General features: G+C 46.2%; 1 protein-coding gene across 1 annotated transcript in view; it reads right to left on the minus strand.

Moving 5' to 3' along the window:
• The window catches only part of EHD3 (EH domain containing 3), a 31,112-nt gene extending 22,261 nt beyond the window's left edge, over positions 1-8,851 (minus strand). The window contains exon 1 of the mRNA XM_067703334.1: positions 7,948-8,851. Within this exon, the coding sequence (XP_067559435.1) occupies positions 7,948-8,174 (227 nt within the window). The 5' untranslated portion in view covers positions 8,175-8,851. The remainder of the gene's footprint in view (positions 1-7,947) is intronic.
• Between the last annotated feature and the right edge of the window lie 10,899 nt (positions 8,852-19,750).

The following is a 19,750-nucleotide window of genomic DNA, read 5'->3' on the forward strand; positions in this document are numbered from 1 at the left end:
TGCAGGGCAGTTCAAGTCAGGTTGCCACGGGCTCCCTCCCCGAGGAGCTGGCAGGGGAGCTGCTGCGGAGGGGCCGCTGCCCAGGGCCACCCCGCCTGCACCGGGGGGTTTAGGTTGCCTTGGGAAGCCTCCCATCTCCCTGCAGGATCCCAGCCCCACATTCTGGGTGTGAAGACAGGATTTCCTCCCATCAGAGGACCATTCTGAAAGCTGGATTGGGGTGAGGATAGATCACCACAGCTGCACTTGGACGACGCTTCAGGTTTTCTCAGACGCTTCTGCTTCAGGGTTTCGGGCGAGAGACAGGGAACCTCAGGGCCTGGGGCCAGCAGACCTGGTTTCTCTAACCTTCAGAAGGTTCTCGACCTCTGCAAACCTCAGCTCTTTCCTCTGTAACATGGGAGACCATTGCTGTGATTTATTAAGCATCTGTGATGTGCCAGGTACTGTTCTAGACTTTCCATGAATTGTCTCGTTTCATGTCACGTTGCTGCTGATGTGAGCACGGTGACCCTTATGGTCAAATGGGCCTCATGGGTAAACCCACCTCATCGGGTGTTCTGAGGGTTAATAAGTTACAGACCTTAAGCACATAAACCAGTACCTAGAACCTAGATCATCATCCCATTTTACAGAAGAGAAGATAAAGGTTAAACTATTTGCTGCAGGTTACGCAGTCAGTAAATAGCAGAGCTAGGATTTGAATCTAACACTCACGCTCCTAACCACTGCATTCGCTGTCTCCCTTCCTGCCTGAGGTATCTCCTCGACCAGGAAATGCAAATGGGCTGAGCACCCCCTTGGGACTAGAAGGAGCAGTGGGACAAGAAGGCCACAGAAGAATCTGGTTTGGCAGGAGGCCGGCCGGGGCCAGGCCTTGCGGGAAAGGTTAGGCTTCAGGGCCCACAAACCCAGGAACTGCTCATCTCCATAAACAGCTGCCCTTGGGGTTCACACTTCGGCCTCAGTGGGTGGGACGTGGCAGCAAAGCTATTGCTATCAGGTGGCCCAAGCAGGCGCCAGGCCCACTGGATCTAAAAGGATATTCTTGGGACTTGAAGCAGTTTCATGAGAATCAACACCGTGATCTGGAAACCCCATCCACGCTTGCCCATGTGCAGGGAGCACCTGTCCCAGTGGGTGCTTGGGTGAGAAGCCCCAGGCAGGGGGTGTGGCACGGGCGAACTCTGAGGCAGAAGGAGGGTGGTGGATATCATCAAAGGCTTCAGGGACAGCTGAAATAGACAGGGGTGGAAGCAAACAGTCTGAGGCACCCTTGAAAATGCCCAGCCTGAACAGGGCCAAGCAGCAGTGGGGAAGTACCTTCCTGACCCAGGCGTCTCAGATTTCATCCCTGAGATGCACTGTGCTGGCAGGCAAAGGGTGATGCACCCCAGCATAGCGGGGGCCACTTCCCAGGATGTTCTGCAGCTGCAGCCTCAGGCGGCCCAGCCAGGGCCTGGTGGCTGGAACTGCTGTCCTGCCTCCTCGGCTAAACCCACATGACCCCAGGTTTGCCGACCACACATGAGTCTGGAGAAATACAGAGTTCAGTGAAGCCAAGAGCAAGGCCAGGGATGCAGTCAGGCCAAGCAGAGAACCCAGGGCTGGGTAAATTCTCAGGGACATTTGGGTACGGCCTGCAGCCCCAAGTGCCCCCTTAACAAAGCCACCACTGTGTCCAGAAAGGAAAACCTATTGAGGAATATCATGGCTGCTTCTCTATGGGGAGCGATACAGATGGCCTCTGTTGCCAGGCAAAAACATTCCCAAGGCAGTGTAAAAAAAGACAAGTTAATTCAAGCCTGGGGGAGAGCAGCTGAGATGGGGAAGCAAGAGCATAAGGAGGGGCTGATAGGCTGAGCACCTGCTGTGAGGCAGGTGCTGCTCTGCGACCTTTTGCTGAATTATCCCACTTATTCGGTCCTAGAAGCGCTGTGGGATGGCTGAATTGTTTCAGTTTCGCAGGTGAGCAAGTTGAGTTGGAGGCTGCCCGAGTTCAGGGCCAAATGCAAACATTTAGAGGCCCAAAGAGCTGAAAAGTTTTGGGTCCCCCTTCCTTGCTATCCCATGTAAAATACATACTAAACCATAAAATGGGCATAGGGAAGTCCTACGCAATTCAGATTTTACCCATGAGGCCTACTTTTGTCCGTATTTTTCTTAAGCAAACTCTTTCCTCACATTTCCGTCATCTTTTGGTGTCCTGCTTGGCTGGCAATCTAAGCATGTGGCTTGCATTACTGGTGACCTAAGCACCCAGGGTAAGGCGTGGAGCCAAGACTCTTAACCCAGTCTCCAGGGTACCCATCTCTGCAATAGCGGGACCAAACCTCCCCTCTGCTGGGGCAGCATCCAGGGCGAGGAACAGAGGGCCGGGGCCACAGGAAGTACCACCAGAGGCCTGGGCTGGCTGGACCCTCTGCCTCGGCTCAGTTAGGGAATGCGCCTTGGTGGGCGTCTGCTTCATCACAGATATGGCCTTGGACAAGTCCCTCAAGAGCCCACTGCCTCAGTTTCCCCAGTTTATAGAGCAGGGCTAATCCTGGGTTTCTAACTAGCTCAGAGGGTTAGAGTGAAGGTTTTGAGATGACATACATGAGTTTGGGAAAAGCAAAGGCTACACCAGACATGCGCCCACATTGGCAGAGACAATAATTAGAGAAAACAAACGTCTCATCACTGCCTGTAAGAACTCAGCGCATTTCTACCTGGACTGCAAATCCAGGGCCCTCGCCGCCTCTGTGAAAATCCACATAGCTCTTAATTTGCATATCTTCAGGTAGACGCAGAAGGCATGTATCACTTTCTGCCTGTGTTACAGGTACTCGTGTTATATATCTGTATCTTGGTTTGTTTTGTTTCTGGTTTTGTTTTTGGCTGCACCATGTGGCGTGTGGGATCTTAGTTCCCTGATCAGCGATCGAACCCATGCCCGCTGCAGTGGAAGCGAGGGGTCCTAACCGCTGGACCACCAGGGAATTCCCATATATATCTGTATCTTTGATCTCTCTAAGCCTTGTGTACTTGAGCTTTAAAATGGGGTCAAGACAATAATGCTTGTCCTGTCAGCCTCTCGGGGTTCCGGGGATACCGTAAGTCACTCCATGGACACAAAGTGAGGTAGGAGATGGGGGACTCAACGGCTGAGTTGAGGTCGGAGTCAGCTCTGTGCTCCACGGAGCAGTCGCCGCTGCCCCTGGGGCGCAGCAGCCTCCACCAGGGATCAAAGTGACCCCAGCACAAAGGAGACCAGTGGCGAGACTGTCAAGCCTCCCACTAGCCTTGCCTTGTCTGCCCACCCCTGCGACAGGCTGGCCTGAGTGACCCTATGAGTTGTCACTATTCGTATGTTAGAGACAAGGACACTGAGGTCCAGAAAGGTTAGACCTTCCAAACATGGTCTCTTGGCTGGGAACTGGTGGAGCCTGGGTTCTGCCGAGCCACCCGTGTTCTTTCCGTGGCTGCGTTCTGCTGTCAGTGGGAGTGGGATGGAGCCCTTCCCCAGAGGTCCTTCTCCCAATGGCCTCCACACCTGACTCTCAAGGCAGATCTTAAGCCGGACCTCAGGCAGGTGGACCCAGTGCCTCTGCCCTAGGCCCTCTGCTCCCTTGAGTAACACTCAAGCCTTGTAAGAGGCAGGTGGATTTCCAGCTAGTCCCACTCAAGGACCAGCAGATCAGAGCCCTGGCAGGAAAAGGACATCCATGGACCTCGGAGTGGGGACAGGAGTGAGGACTTGCAGGGGCTGTGGCTGGCAGGATGGGCCTGGCAGAGGTCAGTGGGCCTACCTGGAATGGAAGGATGGCCCCTTCTCCAGCCCTTCAGCTTTCCAGAGAATCATCTTTCCTGGGTGGTGATGCTGCCATGAGGCCTGGGCATTAGAGATGCCAGGGAGATGATGGGAGAGGGTACAACCACAGGCAAATGCTGCGTCACCTCGGGGGGAGGATGCAGAGAGCCCCCTGAAAAAGTGGGGGAGGTCGAAAGGGCTGGCTGAGCAGCCCCCCCGACTGGCCCACCCCACCATGTGCTCATTCATGGTTTAGAGTCCGGGTCACGCTATAGAAGAGCCACAGGTGACCCTCAAGATCAGCTCAGATCTCCCTGTGGACAGCCAGGCAGCTTAGCTCCAGCAGCCCCGGGCCCCATACCCAGTGCCGCCGCAGCCCAGCGAGGCCTCCCTGCGGCCCCTGAGACGCTGGGGACACTGGGCCTTCCAGTCCCTGGGGCAGCCAGTTATTCACCTCCATGACCAGGGGGCCAAACGGTGAGAGAGAGGAGGGACCTGAGGCTTCAGGCCAGAAGGAGGAAGAGTGAAGGGAGAAAAACAGCAGAGGAGGGAGGGAAGGCTGTCAGGCCAGAAGGACACAGAGCTACTGTACTTGGAAGAGGCAGCCTGTGTTGAAGGAAGCATCCACCAGCCAATTTATTGTTTATTACCCTGGGTTGCCGGGCCTTAGGCCAGGGAAGTTATTTCAGGCAGAGGTCATAGCACATTAATTAGTTGTTAGAAGAATGTCCTTTTCTGTATGTTCTTCCTGAGACAAGAAGTAGACCCTTAAGCAAGTACATATAACTGAAAGTGGATGGACACTCAGAGCCGGGGAGTGAAGAAGGCAAGTCTGCTTCCGAGGGGAAGGTCCCTCACAGGTTCAGGCCGGAACACAGACCTGAATCGCTGTGTTCAAGGCAAGAAGCAGGGATGGGAGAGGGCGTAGCTGCGAAGGCAGGCTGTACTCTGCACCCAGGCGCACTTAGCTACCCCAAGGGGAACTTTCTTTGCTTTGGGGGAGGGGTGTTGTACCAGTCTACCCTCTTGGGAAGCAACTCAAAAATATGACTCTTAATACCAAAATTAAAAAGTAAGAAAATGTTAAAACAAAACAAAACAAAACAAAAAAACAACCCCAGAACTCTGTACAACCTTTGGCCTAATGATTTCACTTCTGGGAATCTCTGAGAAAACAGTCTAATATGTGGAAAAATATTATGCACAGAGATATTCAGAGCGATTCTACAATAGCAAAAAATAAAATTAGAAACAACTTCAAACATTCAAAAGAAGTAGATTGGTTAAATGAATAACTGCATATACATGCAGTGAAATATGTGGCTCTTAAAAATAATGCTTACAAAGATTTTTAATTTACCCGGGAAATGCTCATGCTATGAGTGAAATAAATCCACATACAAAATTACATTATGGCATGATCTCAACTGTGTATAAAATAGCTAAAAATACTGGTGGAAAGATATATATATATATTTTTGCGGTACGCGGGCCTCTCACTGTTGCGGCCTCTCCCGTTGCGGAGCACAGGCTCCGGACGCGCAGGCTCAGCGGCCACGGCTCACGGGCCCAGCCGCTCCGCGGCACGTGGGATCTTCCCGGACCGGGGCACGAACCCGCGTCCCCTGCATCGGCAGGTGGACTCTCAACCACTGCGCCACCAGGGAAGCCCTATATATATAATATTTAAAATGGTTTCCCGAGTCATGGGATGATGGGGCATTTTTTTCTTCTTCCTCAAATTTATTCTTGTCTGCATTTTCCAATTTTAAAAAATAGCTGTTCAGTGGATTTAATGAGAAGAAAGGAAAATATGTAATTTGCTTTCGGAGGGCTTCCCTGTGCTGCAGCCCCTCCTCCCCTGCTGGTAGTCTCTCCCTCAAAGGGAGACAGCCTTTGATGCACGAGCTAAATTCAGTTACTGACATGAGTGGGGAGGGAGAACTCTTGTACTCGGAGGATAAGAGAGAGGAGGGATCTGCCTCTCCTGGCCTTCCTGTCCCCCTCAGATAAGGAGTAATCTATGGCAAGTTGGCTCTGCCACTTTCTTAGCCCCAGTTAACAGCGAGCATGACTCAGGCAAAGCCAGGACAGTGTCTCAGACAAGAGGCATGTCTGCTGCTCCAGGATCCTGCCCTCAGGGACGCTAGCTTCTCCCCATCTCCCCTCCCATTCTGCAAACCTCTACTGGGAGCTCCTGTAGCTGAGACCCCAGGCAAGGCCCCAGGGAGCTAAGGCACAGTAGTAAGTGCTGGGCTACAGGAAGGAGAAGCTCTAAATAACGTACTAAGAATTATAACCAAGGTGTGTCCAGAGGGCTGCAGGAGGCTGTGCAAGGGCAGGAGCGACCTGTAAAAGGCCTGTGCTTCCCGTGGGGCATAAACCGGACCAGGTGGAGGATGCGTGGTACAAAGGAAGCCGTGAACAGAACCCAGGTAGCTCTGAAGTGCCTTTGGCAGCAATGGGTGTTTAACGAAATAAGGGAGATGGATTAGATCAGGGGTTCTTGCCCTAAGGGCCAAGGCAGCCCCCGAACCCCCCAAATTATATGTAAATATGGGATGTATGTGCATTTTTCTAAAGATGGGTCCACATATTTCATCAGATTTTCAAAGGAGGTACTGACCTTTTGAAAAGTTAAGAAGCAAAGAATTAGATTCATCATTAAGGGCCCTTGTAGTTCTAACAATATAAGATATCCAAAAGCCAACATTCCCCCTGGGTACCCAACTTCAGAAATCACTCAGCCTCTCAAAGCTGCTGAGTCCAAGGCTGTCCACCCCACAGGGAAAAACTCATCTGGTGTTCCATACATGACATGTTAGTATGCTACAAGCCCTGCTTCCAAAAGGCTTGTGTTAAAAGCTTTGAGCTGGAGCAAATTTGAATCTAGAAAATCAGGGACCAGACCGTGAACTCTTCTGCTTTCCTCGCCAAACAAAGCACAGTGTTTTGCATGTTGCAGGTGCTTTGGTCAATGAATGGAAACAAGAGCACCCCTACTTTGACACCTTCCACAGGAGATGAGCACCGCTGACTCTGGGGGCGGTGGACACAGAACACATCACCACTGTGTACGAGCCTGACTCTCTACACAGAGGGCCACGAGCACCCTCAGCAGCTTGCAGGGCTGTGAAGGAGGCCAAGGAAGATGGCCTGGCCTTGAAGGCTGTGGACTGGAGAGAAGCCTGTCTTCTAAAGATAGGAAAGGTCCTGTCGCTCTGGTGGACAATATATGGACCTCTCTGAACGCAGGGTGGACAAGCTGACTTCCTGACTCCAGCCCAGGGATTCTGTAATTCAAGGCGATGGATGACTCACGCTCAGAGTTACAGGCATTTAGCCAAGCATCTCCTCCCATGCATCCAGGACCTGCATCCCAGGTCAGCCTCCCACCCTGTTACATGGCTTTGAGCAATGTATTTAACTTCTCTGTGCTTCAGTTACCTCCCCTGCCAAGTCAAGGGGCCGGATGAGACCATGGCCAATATCCCTTCCACCTCCAAAAGACTTTAATATGATTATTGAGCCATTAAGATCAACGGAAAAGAAAAATGCATCCTGCTTCTGGACACTGTTTGTTGCCAGTCTCCAAGAGGTATCTGTAGGAGCTCTGCTCCGTGAAGGAAACGGATAAAAGAAGGACACGTGGAACTACCAGACAGAGGGCCACAGGCTCCCAAGCCCACCTCCTCAGCTGCAACTGTAAAGACCTCATATGAGTGGCTGAAGCCTTTAGAAGGCAAGGGAAGTGGTCCTGCCCATCAAGGGTATGTCCTACAAGGACAGGGGGTAAGACAACCCCACCAGCCTAAGGTACTCTTGCGACCAGGAGCTTTCTCACTTGGGCTTCCTGGGTTTCAGTTTTACCGTCCATAAAATGGGAAGAATAGGGATGGCTCTGAATTTTAACACTTCAAACTGACCACCAAAGCCAAGGGCTAAGTGCAGTGGAGAGGCACTAGGTAGGATAGAGCAGGGGGCCATCCGATGCAATTGTGGGGTAAGCTTTGGATACCCGCACATAAGGATTTTTTCAGAGCCTTCTAATGAAGACTTCCCACTTGTCTCCACGCAGGAGGGGACATCGGGAGTGAGCGCAGGGCCTAAGCGCTGGGCGGCTGGGTGGGCTGCGGGGGCCCTGGCCGGCTCACCTGATGAAGGTGGTCTTCCCGGTGGAGTACTGGCCCACCAGCAGGACCATGGGCTTGTTGTCGAAATCAGCATCCTCCAGGGCGGGGGAGTGAAACTCGTGGAAGCGGTAGTGCTCTTCCAGGGGCAGCAGCTTGGTCCTGTAGAGTTTCTTGAGACCCTCGCTCACCGTCTGGAAGACCTCGGGGTCCTTCCTGCGGCGGTCATCGGAACGCAGCCAGCTGAACATCGCGGCCACCGCTCGCCTTCTCGGGCCCGGTGCGCAGTCCCAGCAGGAGGGCGCGGAGTCCGGCGACCCCCGTTCCTTGGGGAAGGCGTCCTGCAGGGCGGGTCCGTCGGGCTCCCAGCTGCGCCGCCGCCTCACCGGAGCGCGGGGCTCAGCCACACCATGGCCGGGGCGCAGGGCTCGGGGGTCCCTGGGGCGACTGCGCGGGGCCGCGAACGCGCTCTTCCCCTGCTCCTGGGACCAAGCCCAGGCCTGGCTTCATCCAGCAACCAAGGCCGGAGGGAGATAAAATATCTGGGCTGGGCGGGAGGGCTGCGATCTTGGGAAAAAAGTCAAACCTGCAATTAAAATGTCAGATGCCGGGGTCCCCGGTCTCCCCCAGCTCTCTCCCGCTTTGGCTCGGGTGCAGTTTAGGGATGGTTTGGCTCTTCTCCCGCCCGCCTGGGAGGCTCAGGGGAGGAGGGGGCGCTGCCCAGCCAGCGGACAGCTCAGCATCTGCAGCCGCAGCCCGCAGCCCCAGGCGCCTGTTTTAATGCCAGCCGTGCAGGAAGCCGGCTCGCGGAGGAAGTCCCCGAGTACTGGCAAGGCTGGCGTGGCCCTGCGGCCCCGGCGGGGAGAAGCTGAGCAGGGCGCCGCCATGTTTATGGGCAGTCGCCCCACTAGGGACCCGCGACCGCTTGCTGCCTGGAAAGGGAGGGATGCTGAGCTCGGTGGGAACGGTCTGGTATTTCATTCCCGGCCACTGGAGGTTTGATTTGGGAACAGCGCCCTCTCAGGGACAGCTGCGAAGACAGAGTTGACCTGCTTCACGTTCTCCCTTCTCTTAGATGTAGTCTTTCCTTTAGTTGCTGAGTTCAGTTCCTTAGGATGACAGGTTCTCTATTACTTGGGAATATTTTTCTTGGGGCATGGAAAGAAGAGCCCAATATCAGCTTGCCCCAAATGACCAAAACTGTCACTACCCAAACTTTCTGCTAGGTCTAGGAAGAAGTCAAAACCATTTTCATTCATTCATTCATTTGTTCATTCCGTCCGGTAAAACCAAACAAAACAAGCAGAACCTCCACAAGTAGTGAACCGGTATTATGGCACAATTTTGGTGACTGTGGTTACAAACTTGATCACCAAGATGAGCACATACAGTCTCTCCCTTCCAGGAGCTCCAGCCCAGGCCGGCCTTAAAGAGGAGATAGGAGCAGAGGGCCCTGGGTGCACAGCGGGAGGAGGCATTCTTTTTGCCTGGATACTGTGAGGAAGATGTCACAGAAAGCAGACTGTGAGCTGGACCTTCAATGACGAATCTACAGAGAAGAAGGAGGACATTCCAAGCTGAGTAAAGGGCACTTGCAAAGGCTGGGGAACATGGAAAAACTTGGTGTGGTGAAGGCAGAGAGAACAGTTTGCTACCTAGAGTACTGGGTTCAGGAGGGTGGAAGGGAGTGACTGAGGCCAGGCACAGAAGGCTTTGCAGAAACAGGAATCATGGAGGAGATAAGGAACCAATAATAATGTTACTGCAGATAACTGTTAACATTGACTGAGCACTCACCATGGGCAGGGGCCTGGGCTACGTTCCCAGCGAGTATTGTTTCATTTAACCTTCGCAGCAGCTCTGTGAGGCAGATCATGTCTCCAGTGTCATGCCAAGGAGAAGGGGATGACAGCTGGCCAGGTGTAGGCAAAAAGGGGTGTATTTGCCTATAGGGAATTTAAACACAACAATAAAACCAACTCAAAGTCAATCTGCTTTATATTCTCACCATTCTCATCAGCATCAGTGACAAAATACTCTCTCCTGCCAAGGCAGATGGCTCCCATATACTCCCCTCCACAGACGAGGAAACAGAGTAGGCTAATGGGCCAGGTGGGACTACTAATGCTGATAGCGGTGCAGGGGAGGGGCTGGAGAAGCAAAAGAGGCTGGAGGCCAAGAGACTGATTAGGAAACTTCAAAAATGTAGGAGTTGGGGTAATCGGGCTGGGAAAAAGTCATATTCAAGAGATTTTTTTCTTTTTTAGTGACATAGAATTGACAGATCTTGGTAAGCAATAATAAGGGTAAGATGGAGTCTAGGATAATTCTGAATTTTCTACTGTAGGGGACAAGATGGTTGGAGACACTGTTCCACCAATTAGCGGAGTCGGGAAGAGAGCAGACTTAGCATTTAAAGTCTGAAACATGTGGTCGAGGTGCCCATGGGAACTCCAAGGGGAGGAGCGTGGTGAGCTGCAGGGTTTCAAGTGGGGATTGTCAGAGGTGGGTGCTGGCTCCGATCTCCTTGGCTACAGCTCAAATCTCCTGACTCCCTACTTGAACCCCAGAGCTGATCACCTCTTTCTGTGCTCTCTGCACCCTTCGTTGAGAAACCACTCAGGTTAATATTTCACCCTTGGTGTTAAGTTAGCACTGGCATATGAGCATAAGAGGCAACTTTCAAAATATTTAACAACTCACATGGCATGGGAATGGAGCAATCAGAACAGACGTCTGTCTTCTCAGTGAAGCAAGACCTAAGGCCCTTTTTTGTAGAGATACAAAAGACAGAGAAGGATATTACAATAATAAAACCCACAAAAGAGCATCCAAAATATATAATTAATGCCTGTATATTAATAAGAAAAAAATTCCAATAGAAAAAAATTAGCAAAAGACCCAAAAATTCCTTTTATAAAAGAGGCTACAAGCATGTCCTAAAAATATAAGAAAAGATGTTAAACCTCATTAGTAGTGTCTGGAAGTTGGGAAGGTCTGGGTCTGTTGAGGGGGAGAGGTCAGGATCACCAGGGTGCTGGTGGGGAAGTCAGGGGTTCCTTTGTGGAAATATTTCAATATTTTAGTAATTAGTACAACCATGGTATTGTGTACAACCAAATGTCAGCCCTGAATATTTAACTTATTGAGTGTATGTTGACACATCTAACTCTAGCTCGCAGTCGTGAAGAGTTGGGAAATCTATCTTTTAAATAAAGGAACCAAGTAATGATGCAGCATGTCTATATACTAACAATAACAAGTTACAAGAGAGAATTAAAAAAAATAAATCATTTACAAAAAATAGAAACATAGGGATAAATCTGACAAAAGATGTACAGACCTTTAGATGAAAAGTAACACAACCAAATGGAAAGACATTAAAGAAGTTCTAAATAAGTGGGAGAGACATACCATGTTCAGTTATGGAAAGATTTCATGTCACAAAGATGTGAATTCTTTATAGCGTAATTGCCAGATTCAATAATAGATAGAATTTAAATTAAAATCTGAACGGGGTTTTCCATGGAAATAAACATGGTGATTCTAAAATGTACGTAGAACAATAAATAGTCCAAGAGTAGCTAAGGTATCCCAGAAGAAGAAAGAAAAAGAGAGGAAGGCACAGGAGGATTAGAAGGAGGAGGAGGGCTTCCCTGGTGGCGCAGTGGTTGAGAGTCCGCCTGCCGATGCAGGGGACACGGGTTCGTGCCCCGGTCCGGGAAGATCCCACATGCCGCGGAGAGGCTAGGCCCGTGAGCCATGGCCGCTGAGCCTGCGCGTCCGGAGCCTGTGCTCTGCAACGGGAGAGGCCACAACAGTGAGAGGCCCATGTACCACAAAAAAAAAAAAAAAAAAAAAAAAAGAAGGAGGAGGAAGGGAGAAGGAGGAGAATAAAAGAAGACAATATCAACAGCAAGAGCAACAACTAGGTGAAGGGAACTTGCCATAGTAGAAGTCATTATCAAGTTGCAGTGGTTAAGGTGGTGAGGTTTAGCATAGAGGTAGATCAAGAGAACAGTGACCCAGTAAAATAGTCAGGACATGTGGAAACCTGATATATACAGAGGTTGTAACAGAGAATGCATATATATATTACAACAAGGTCAGGAAGAATTCCTTCAATAAGACACCAAAAGAACAAATGGCAAATGAAATACATTTGGCAATAGTAAACCTAAGTCACTGTTATTCAACTGAAGATACAAAAGATAGTGAAAAGATATTTGCAATACATAAAACCAACCAAAGAGCGTCCAAAATATATAATTAATACCTGCACATCTGTAAGAAAAAGACAAACATTCCAACAGAAAAAAATATATTAGCAGAAGGCAGATTCCTTTTCCAAAAGAGGCTACGTGACTTCTACCCTATAAACACAAGAAAAAATGTTGAACCTCATCAGTAGTTAGAGAAATGCCAAACCACAATTAGATAGAACTTCACACCCACCAAAATGGCCAAAAAGAAAAACATTGGTTGATAACAAGTGGTGGTGAGAATGTGGTGCAATGGGAACTCTCACTCGTCACTGGTGGACATGTAGATTGTCATAAACGCCTTAGGAAACAATTTGGCATTACCTGGCAAAGCTCAAGGTGTGCGTGTCCTCCATCTACCTTGCAATCCCATGCCTACTTGTTATCTAGAGAGACTCTTGCCCACGTGCAGGTGCATGGGGAGATAAGTATGTCGAGGGCAACATTGTTTGTAACAGCAAAATATTATAAACAATGAAATTTTCTTCACCAAGAAAGTGGATAAATTGTGCCATGTTCATATAACAAAATTAATTTCATATAATAATATAGTACTATACCAACGTGAAAATGAGGACACTGGATCTGATGCCAAAACACAGTGCTGGGTAAATAAAGCCCGAGGTAGGCTGTGATACAAAGCATAATAAATACCACTTCTCTAAAGTTTTAAATTATGCAAAAAACACTCCCTGTTTTTCATGATGCTCAGAAGTTTTTAAAAAGTAAGGGAATAGAAAACAATCTGGAAAACAATGTCCTCTGGGGACTAAGGACAGAAGTGAAATTGGGGATGGGGACACAGGTGGCTTCAACTATATATTCGCAGTGCTTTATTTCTTAACCTTGAATATGAGTACTTGGCTATTTATTTATTATTCCCCCATCCTTTATAAAAAATATCTGGTCCTTAGATACACAAAAGTAGATTTTTTTTCATAATCGTGGTTCAAGACAAACTCCTTATACCTGGCTTTTTTGTTACATTTTTTTCTTTTTTTATTGAACACACTTTTAAATAATACAACGAACCCCTGGTGAACCTATCAGCCAATCCGAGAACTGGAAAAATTAGCAATAATTTGCCTGTATCTATGTGTCCCTCCCTTATCCTGTGCCCCGCCAGCCCCAGAGCTAGCCACTACCTGGAATTTATTCCCTTGGTTTTTAAATTAATGTTATCATTAATAATAGCATATTGTTGAGGTTTCGTGCTCTGGAACTTTGTAAAAAGCATATCCTGCTACAAGTAGTCCCCTGGAACTTAATTTTTTTCCTACTCAACATTCTGTCAGCGGCATTCGCTTTCAGTTCCCGCTGGCTCCTAGCGGCCTCTCTCCTACCAGGTGCTTCTCCTATGCCCACCACGTGGCTCCTATAGTCTGTTACCCTGAGGTTCCCAGGCAGACAACCTGCAGTAGATAGAGTCCCTGGGCCCGCACATCCTTAGTGGCCTCAGGAAAGTGGCTTCACTCTCCCAGCCTCAGCTCCATTGTGAGTGAGAGTTTTTTGAGAATGAACAGAGACAATGCATGTTGATTTCTCAGTGACTGCCTGGTCAGTTGACAGTGCTCAGTATACACTGTTAGCTCTTAGTATAATAATCACTGTTATTGTTATTCACTATGTGGGCACTGCCCTGTGTTCTGGACGTATTTAATAAGCTAGCATATCATTGGTCAGTGAGTAACTTTTTTCAGTTCATTTGTATCTTAACTGAGGGTGGCCCATCAGCTCCAAGAAGCACAACTGCTAGTAGTGGAATGTGTGGCCTTCGCTGTAGGCCCTTGAGGGTGACGCTATGAAATTGGGCTTTTTCCTTCTTTTTCTTCCCTTTCTCACTAAGACCACCAAAGTCTGGCCAGAAGTAGAGGGAGAAGAAGGTGAAAACTGCAGTGGCAACTTGGAATAGAAAAAAGCTTGAGCCCTGGCCCTAACTGGGGAGGTTAGAGGAGTCAGGAGGATGGTTCAAGTGGTGGCGCAGGTGTCCACAACCCTAGAGCTTGGGCGCCTCCCAGCCTGGCCCCTCCCAGATGAGTACACCATAGTTTGCTCTTTTTGTTGAGCTCCGCTGAAGGGGAAAATGCGTCAGCTCAGCCAATTCCTCTTGTTGAGAATTAGACTAAGCTATTTAACCTCTTCTTATGGCAATATTCTCATATGTGAAACCCGGTCTAAGAATGACACTGCACAATGCTGTCATGGGGATAAATTGACACAGTGTAGGTTAAGGACCTAATACCATTTTATAATCTCTATACAAATATCTATCTATCTATAGACATAATTACATATATGTATATATATATGTGTGTGTGTATATATATATATATATATATATACACACATACATATGGCATGTAAGTTCACTTTTGTTCATTCAGTTTTCATTCATTCAAGGGGAAAGTGAACTACTGTTCTTTCTACTTGAACTACTGTACTTTCCCCTTGAATGAATGAGAACTGAATACATACAAAGAAAGGCAAGTCTGGAATAAAAATAAGGAGATTAGGAAATTGTACTCGGGAAATTTATAAACAGAAAAGGAGATGAAGTAACAGGCTGAGTCCTGTTGTCCAGCTGTCCCTGAACAGCCTGCCCTGTTCATACCATTACTGCCACACCTATTGATACTTAATTACTGGGATGTGCATCTGTCATACACAGCAGCTCTTGTGGGCAGAAAGAGAATCTCATCCCTAGGTTACCAGGGGTGAGCTCACCGGAGAAGTCCAATATCACAAGGAAGAAAGCCCACACTATGGGAGGCAGTGGTGGATGTCTGGTTTTATTAAAGTGTCTGCTTCTTGAGCCCCTACAGCTCAGTTTCCTCTCTGAGAACCTCATCTCCCAAAGGCAAGACATTTGTAACTTACAAGATGTGAGCTATAATTAGAAAACCTTCCATCATCACCTTCATTATCGGTCTCTGCTTTCATAGCACTTGTGTTCCTAGAGGGTGGGCATTTCCCTTGTAGCATCTGGTCCTCACAGCAGTGCTGAAAGTGAAGATACGAATGCTTCCTCGAGAGGAACACTCACACAGAGAGGTCGAAAGCTTTGCCCCCACAGGCATCCTCTGTGGAGCTATCTATCATCCTACCTCCTTTCCCATCAATCCAAAAAAGGTGTGAGGCAGCTTTCCAAAATCTCCTGAATTCTGAAAAATAATTTCACCCTTCAGGCAGTAGATAGGAGGAGAAGGGGCAGGTGGCTGGTGCAGCAGTGATCATGTCGGGGGGAGGTGAGCTCACCCAGTGCTCCTTAGAAGTGAGCAGCTTGTGTGGCTCCGAGCTTCCTGATGAAAGCAAAACCAGAAGCAAGTTCTTGGTCCCAAGCCCAGACATATCAATCTGTCCCTGTAGGCAGTACCTTGATAGCACCATCCTACTAAACAACCCCCCTTGGATAATAAAAGTAACAAAGCAGTGAAACGACAGAAGCACAGGAATCCAGAGGGACCCTGGAGCAAGGACAAGTCTTGAGCATCTTTCCTAGATGGTAAATCTTGCCTGTCTCCCCACTAGGGGAGGTAGACGAAGCTTCTTGATGAGGAAGGCTGAGCTGTCATTTCTCTTGAAATCTAGCTCAGTGCTGAAGCAGGCCCCAAACTTGACTCATTAGGGAAGTGGCTCTTGATGGGCAGAGAGACTGGGAATGTGAATTGCCTGCAGTTGGCTAATGATTGTAAAACAATAAGGCTATGACCATCACACAATGTGTACCAGCAGAAGGAAACTGATAAAGGCAGAAGATAGGAGCAGGCATTATTTAAAAATACAAAAGCAGACAACAGTGGAAGTTGAAGAAGCAGAGCCTGCTCCTGTCTTTAAAAGTCTGCTACTCAGCAGCTATGTCTCAATGATTCTCTATTTAAAAACTGTATTTATTTTATTTAGTTTGTATTTTGCTTCTCAATTTTGATTATAAAATTTTTTTTTGCTTACTGAGTTTAAAATTGTTTTGTAGGAAAAGTTATTGGTGTTTTTCTTTTAATTTTATTTATTTCTACTTTTGGTTGCTTTGGGTCTTCGTTGCTGCACACGGGCGTACTCTAATTATGGTGAGTGGAGGCTACTCTTGGTTGTGGTGCGTGGGCATCTCATTGCAGTGGCTTCTCTTGCGGAGCACGGGCTCTAGGCACGCGGGCTCAGCAGCTGTGGCTCGCAGGCTCTAGAGCGCAGGCTCAATAGTTGTGGTGCACGGGCTTAGTTGCTCCGCGGCATGTGGGATCTTCCCGGACCAGGGCTCAAACCCGTGTCCCCTGCATTGGCAGGCGGATTCTTAACCACTGCGCCACCAGGGAAGCCCAAAGCTATTGGTTTTATTCTTTATGATTTCTCCCATTACGACATTAAACTTAGAAAGGGTTCTCCTGCTCAAGAATTTGAGTTTTTATTTTCTTGAAATTGTTCTCTAGTTTGAAACTTTTATATGTAACTTTAAAATTCATCATTAGCTTTTTTTTTTTTGGTATAAAGTTGTGGAGTGGTGATGTATTCAAAATTATTTCCAGATTCTTTACCAGTTCTCTGTTGAATAGTCTTCCATTCTCTTTTGATTTGTCAAGTCTTCTTAAAGACACATTATTATAAATTATTGAAATAGGATAACCCTATTTCAGAGTTACCCTGTTTCAGTAAGCTGTGTCTATTTTTAGTAACATGCCATTTAAATTACTGTAATCTTATGATACATCTTAATATCTGGTATGAATATTCACTCTCCCTTACTAACATGTTTTAACAATCTCTTAGTCTCACTTTCTTCTTGTCCTTGTTTTCTTCCCCCTCCTCCTCTCTCTCTCTCTCTCTCTCTTTCTCAAAATCTTCTGTTCCTTCTAATTGAAAAGTAATTATGAAATTTGCAGGTAATTTAGTTTCTGTCTTATTTCTGTCAATATGTATTTATTTATCCTCTGCCTTTTCCCCAGTCAACATTATACCATGTGTATTTCACATATCCTGGAAAACTATTCAAATAATTAATTGGAATGAATGCTAATATCCAACTCTATGGAAATTCCTTAATTTAATTAGCCGTACTAAATAACGAACACGTAAGTCATTGGCAGAATTATTGCCAACAATAATAAAAGCTTTATTTCAGAGTTATCTATTCTGTTTCACTGAAAGATGAACACCTTTGTACATAATTCTTCATCCATGGTTTTATTTACTTAATATGTATTTTATAAATGGAACCATTGGCAACATTATTAATTCTTTTGATACTTACCACCAAATTGCTTTTCAAAAGAGGTACAACAGTTTATATCCTATTGCAGGGATGTTAGAGTTCCTAGGGTTTTTTTTCCCCCCCAACACTGTATGTTATTATTTAAATAAATTCACCAATTTGGGAACTGGAAAATATCTCATTTTTAAAAATGAGTGTATATATTATTACAAAAAAGTTCGAAATTTTTCATTTGTTTATTAGCCACTTATATTTCTTCTGTGACTGTCTATTTTTGTTTATCCTTCATTTTTCTAAAAACATTTTGTGTTTTTCTCATTGTTTTGAAAAAGTTTCCTTGTTTTTACAATAAGGACATTAATCTTATGTCTCTGTGTTTACTCATCCAGATCAATTTTGAAGATGTTTTGTCAATTATCTTCTCCTCGTCTCTCCCCTCCTCCACAAAACAAGATCATTGGGATATTTTTTTATCAGAATCTCAATAAAATTATAAATTAATTTTTGGAGAATTAACATCTTCTTAATATTTAAATTTTCAATCCAAGGAAATGATACAGCTTTCCACTTATTCTTTTACATCCGTGTAAACTTTCTGTAGTTTACAAATAGGTAAAAAAATTTCCTTTAAGATTATTCTGTTATTTTATATTTTTATTGTTACTATGAAAGATATTTCTATTATGATAATTTCTAACTGCTTATTGCTATATAGAGGAATGCCATTACTTTAAAAAGTATTTATCTAATGTATAGTTTTTTTACTTAATACTCATTCATACAGTACTTTTTAGTTCATTCTTAGTTTTCCAGTTAAATGAGGATCAACTAGTGTTTTTCTTCTTTATTAATACTATTTAGGTTTATAATTGTATTTCATATTTTGCCAGAATTTTCAAAACAATGTTGAAATTTTAAAAAGGAGCCTTCTTTTTTTGTTCCCCATGTCAGTGCTATTCTGATACCTATCTGGATTCTTCTTTCTTTCACCTCCTTGGCTTGGGAGTTGTGATCTTTTTCAATGCTTTTTTTTGGGGGGGGTGGGTCAGATAAAAAAGTATTCTTAGCATCTGGCATATAGCATCCTCTTAGATTTGACAGATACATGTATTTGTGTGTATATAGAATCCTACATACATAATTACATATTTGTGTTACGTGCTCTGAGTGTTTCTGAGAAGCCTAGGTAGATGGTGATGCTGTGAATAGAAACTGAGACCACAGGAGGAGCAGTAGGTTTGGAAAATGATATCTACTGATAGCCACAAGGATACTGAAGCTCAGACCAGGATCTTCTCAAAGGGTTTCCTTTTGCAGGATGGGACAGAACTCACATGTTTTAACATGTGAGACATGAGATTGAATTGACAGCAAACTCGATGTGAGTCAACACTAAGATGTAGGTGCCAAAAATAATTATAAGGTTTGAGCCGCATGCGCCCAAGTGTAGGAGATGAGGATAATCACTGCTGCCTGGAAGCCTGTTACGTGGCTGGCGCTATGCTAGCTGCTCTCACACACATGACTTACTTTGTTTGCATGACAGTTTGAAGTGTCATGATTCTCCCAGAGAGCGGAACAGAAGCTTAGTACCTAGAACGAGGCAGAGCAGGGCACGTGCCACAGTTTTTATGAAGTGTAGGTGAACTGATGGATAAACCCAGATGTGGTCTGATATGGTATGGTTAACAGTCAGGGAGCCAGTCACTGTGTTGTATTATGGTTAACTTAAGGAACTGAAATTTTAAAAATTATATTTGGAGGACTGTTCCCTGCGAGGGCAAAAACAACCAATCTACTGCTGTGCTATTACCCACTTGCAAGATTTTGGTTGTCATCTGTATGCCAATAATCCTAAACATTCATATCTCCAGTCTGAGCTTCCCCTGGGTATCCTGTAGACAGGCAGCTCACATTCAGTCCCAGGGTTGAGAGTTTCCCAGAGACCTCTTGGTAAGCACTAAATGTAATCATTACGGAATAATTTTAATTACTATTTTAACACAATTTACTGAGTGCTTATTATGGACCAGCCACTGGACTAAATGTTTTGTATTCATTACGAAATGAATAGTTGAATTTTCCCACTAATCTTACAAAGTATATATTATCCCTATTTTGTAGATGATAAAACTGAAATGATAAAACTGAGTCAGTAAATGGTTAGAGTTGGGTTCAGACCCCAGGTTTATTTGGCTGTAAGTGTAAGTGTGACTTCCCCAAAGTCCTCCAATTCCCTTTAACTCTGTTTCAGACTTTTTCAACTCCATTCGCACCTGATTTCTTCTTTCTCTTAGATCACCATCAGTCATGTTTGTGTGCGTCAAGAACTTTTATTTTCATATTGAGATAACGAAATTTATAT

This window comes from Pseudorca crassidens, chromosome 14, assembly GCF_039906515.1.
Source record: "Pseudorca crassidens isolate mPseCra1 chromosome 14, mPseCra1.hap1, whole genome shotgun sequence".
NCBI classification, from domain to species: Eukaryota; Metazoa; Chordata; class Mammalia; order Artiodactyla; family Delphinidae; genus Pseudorca; species Pseudorca crassidens.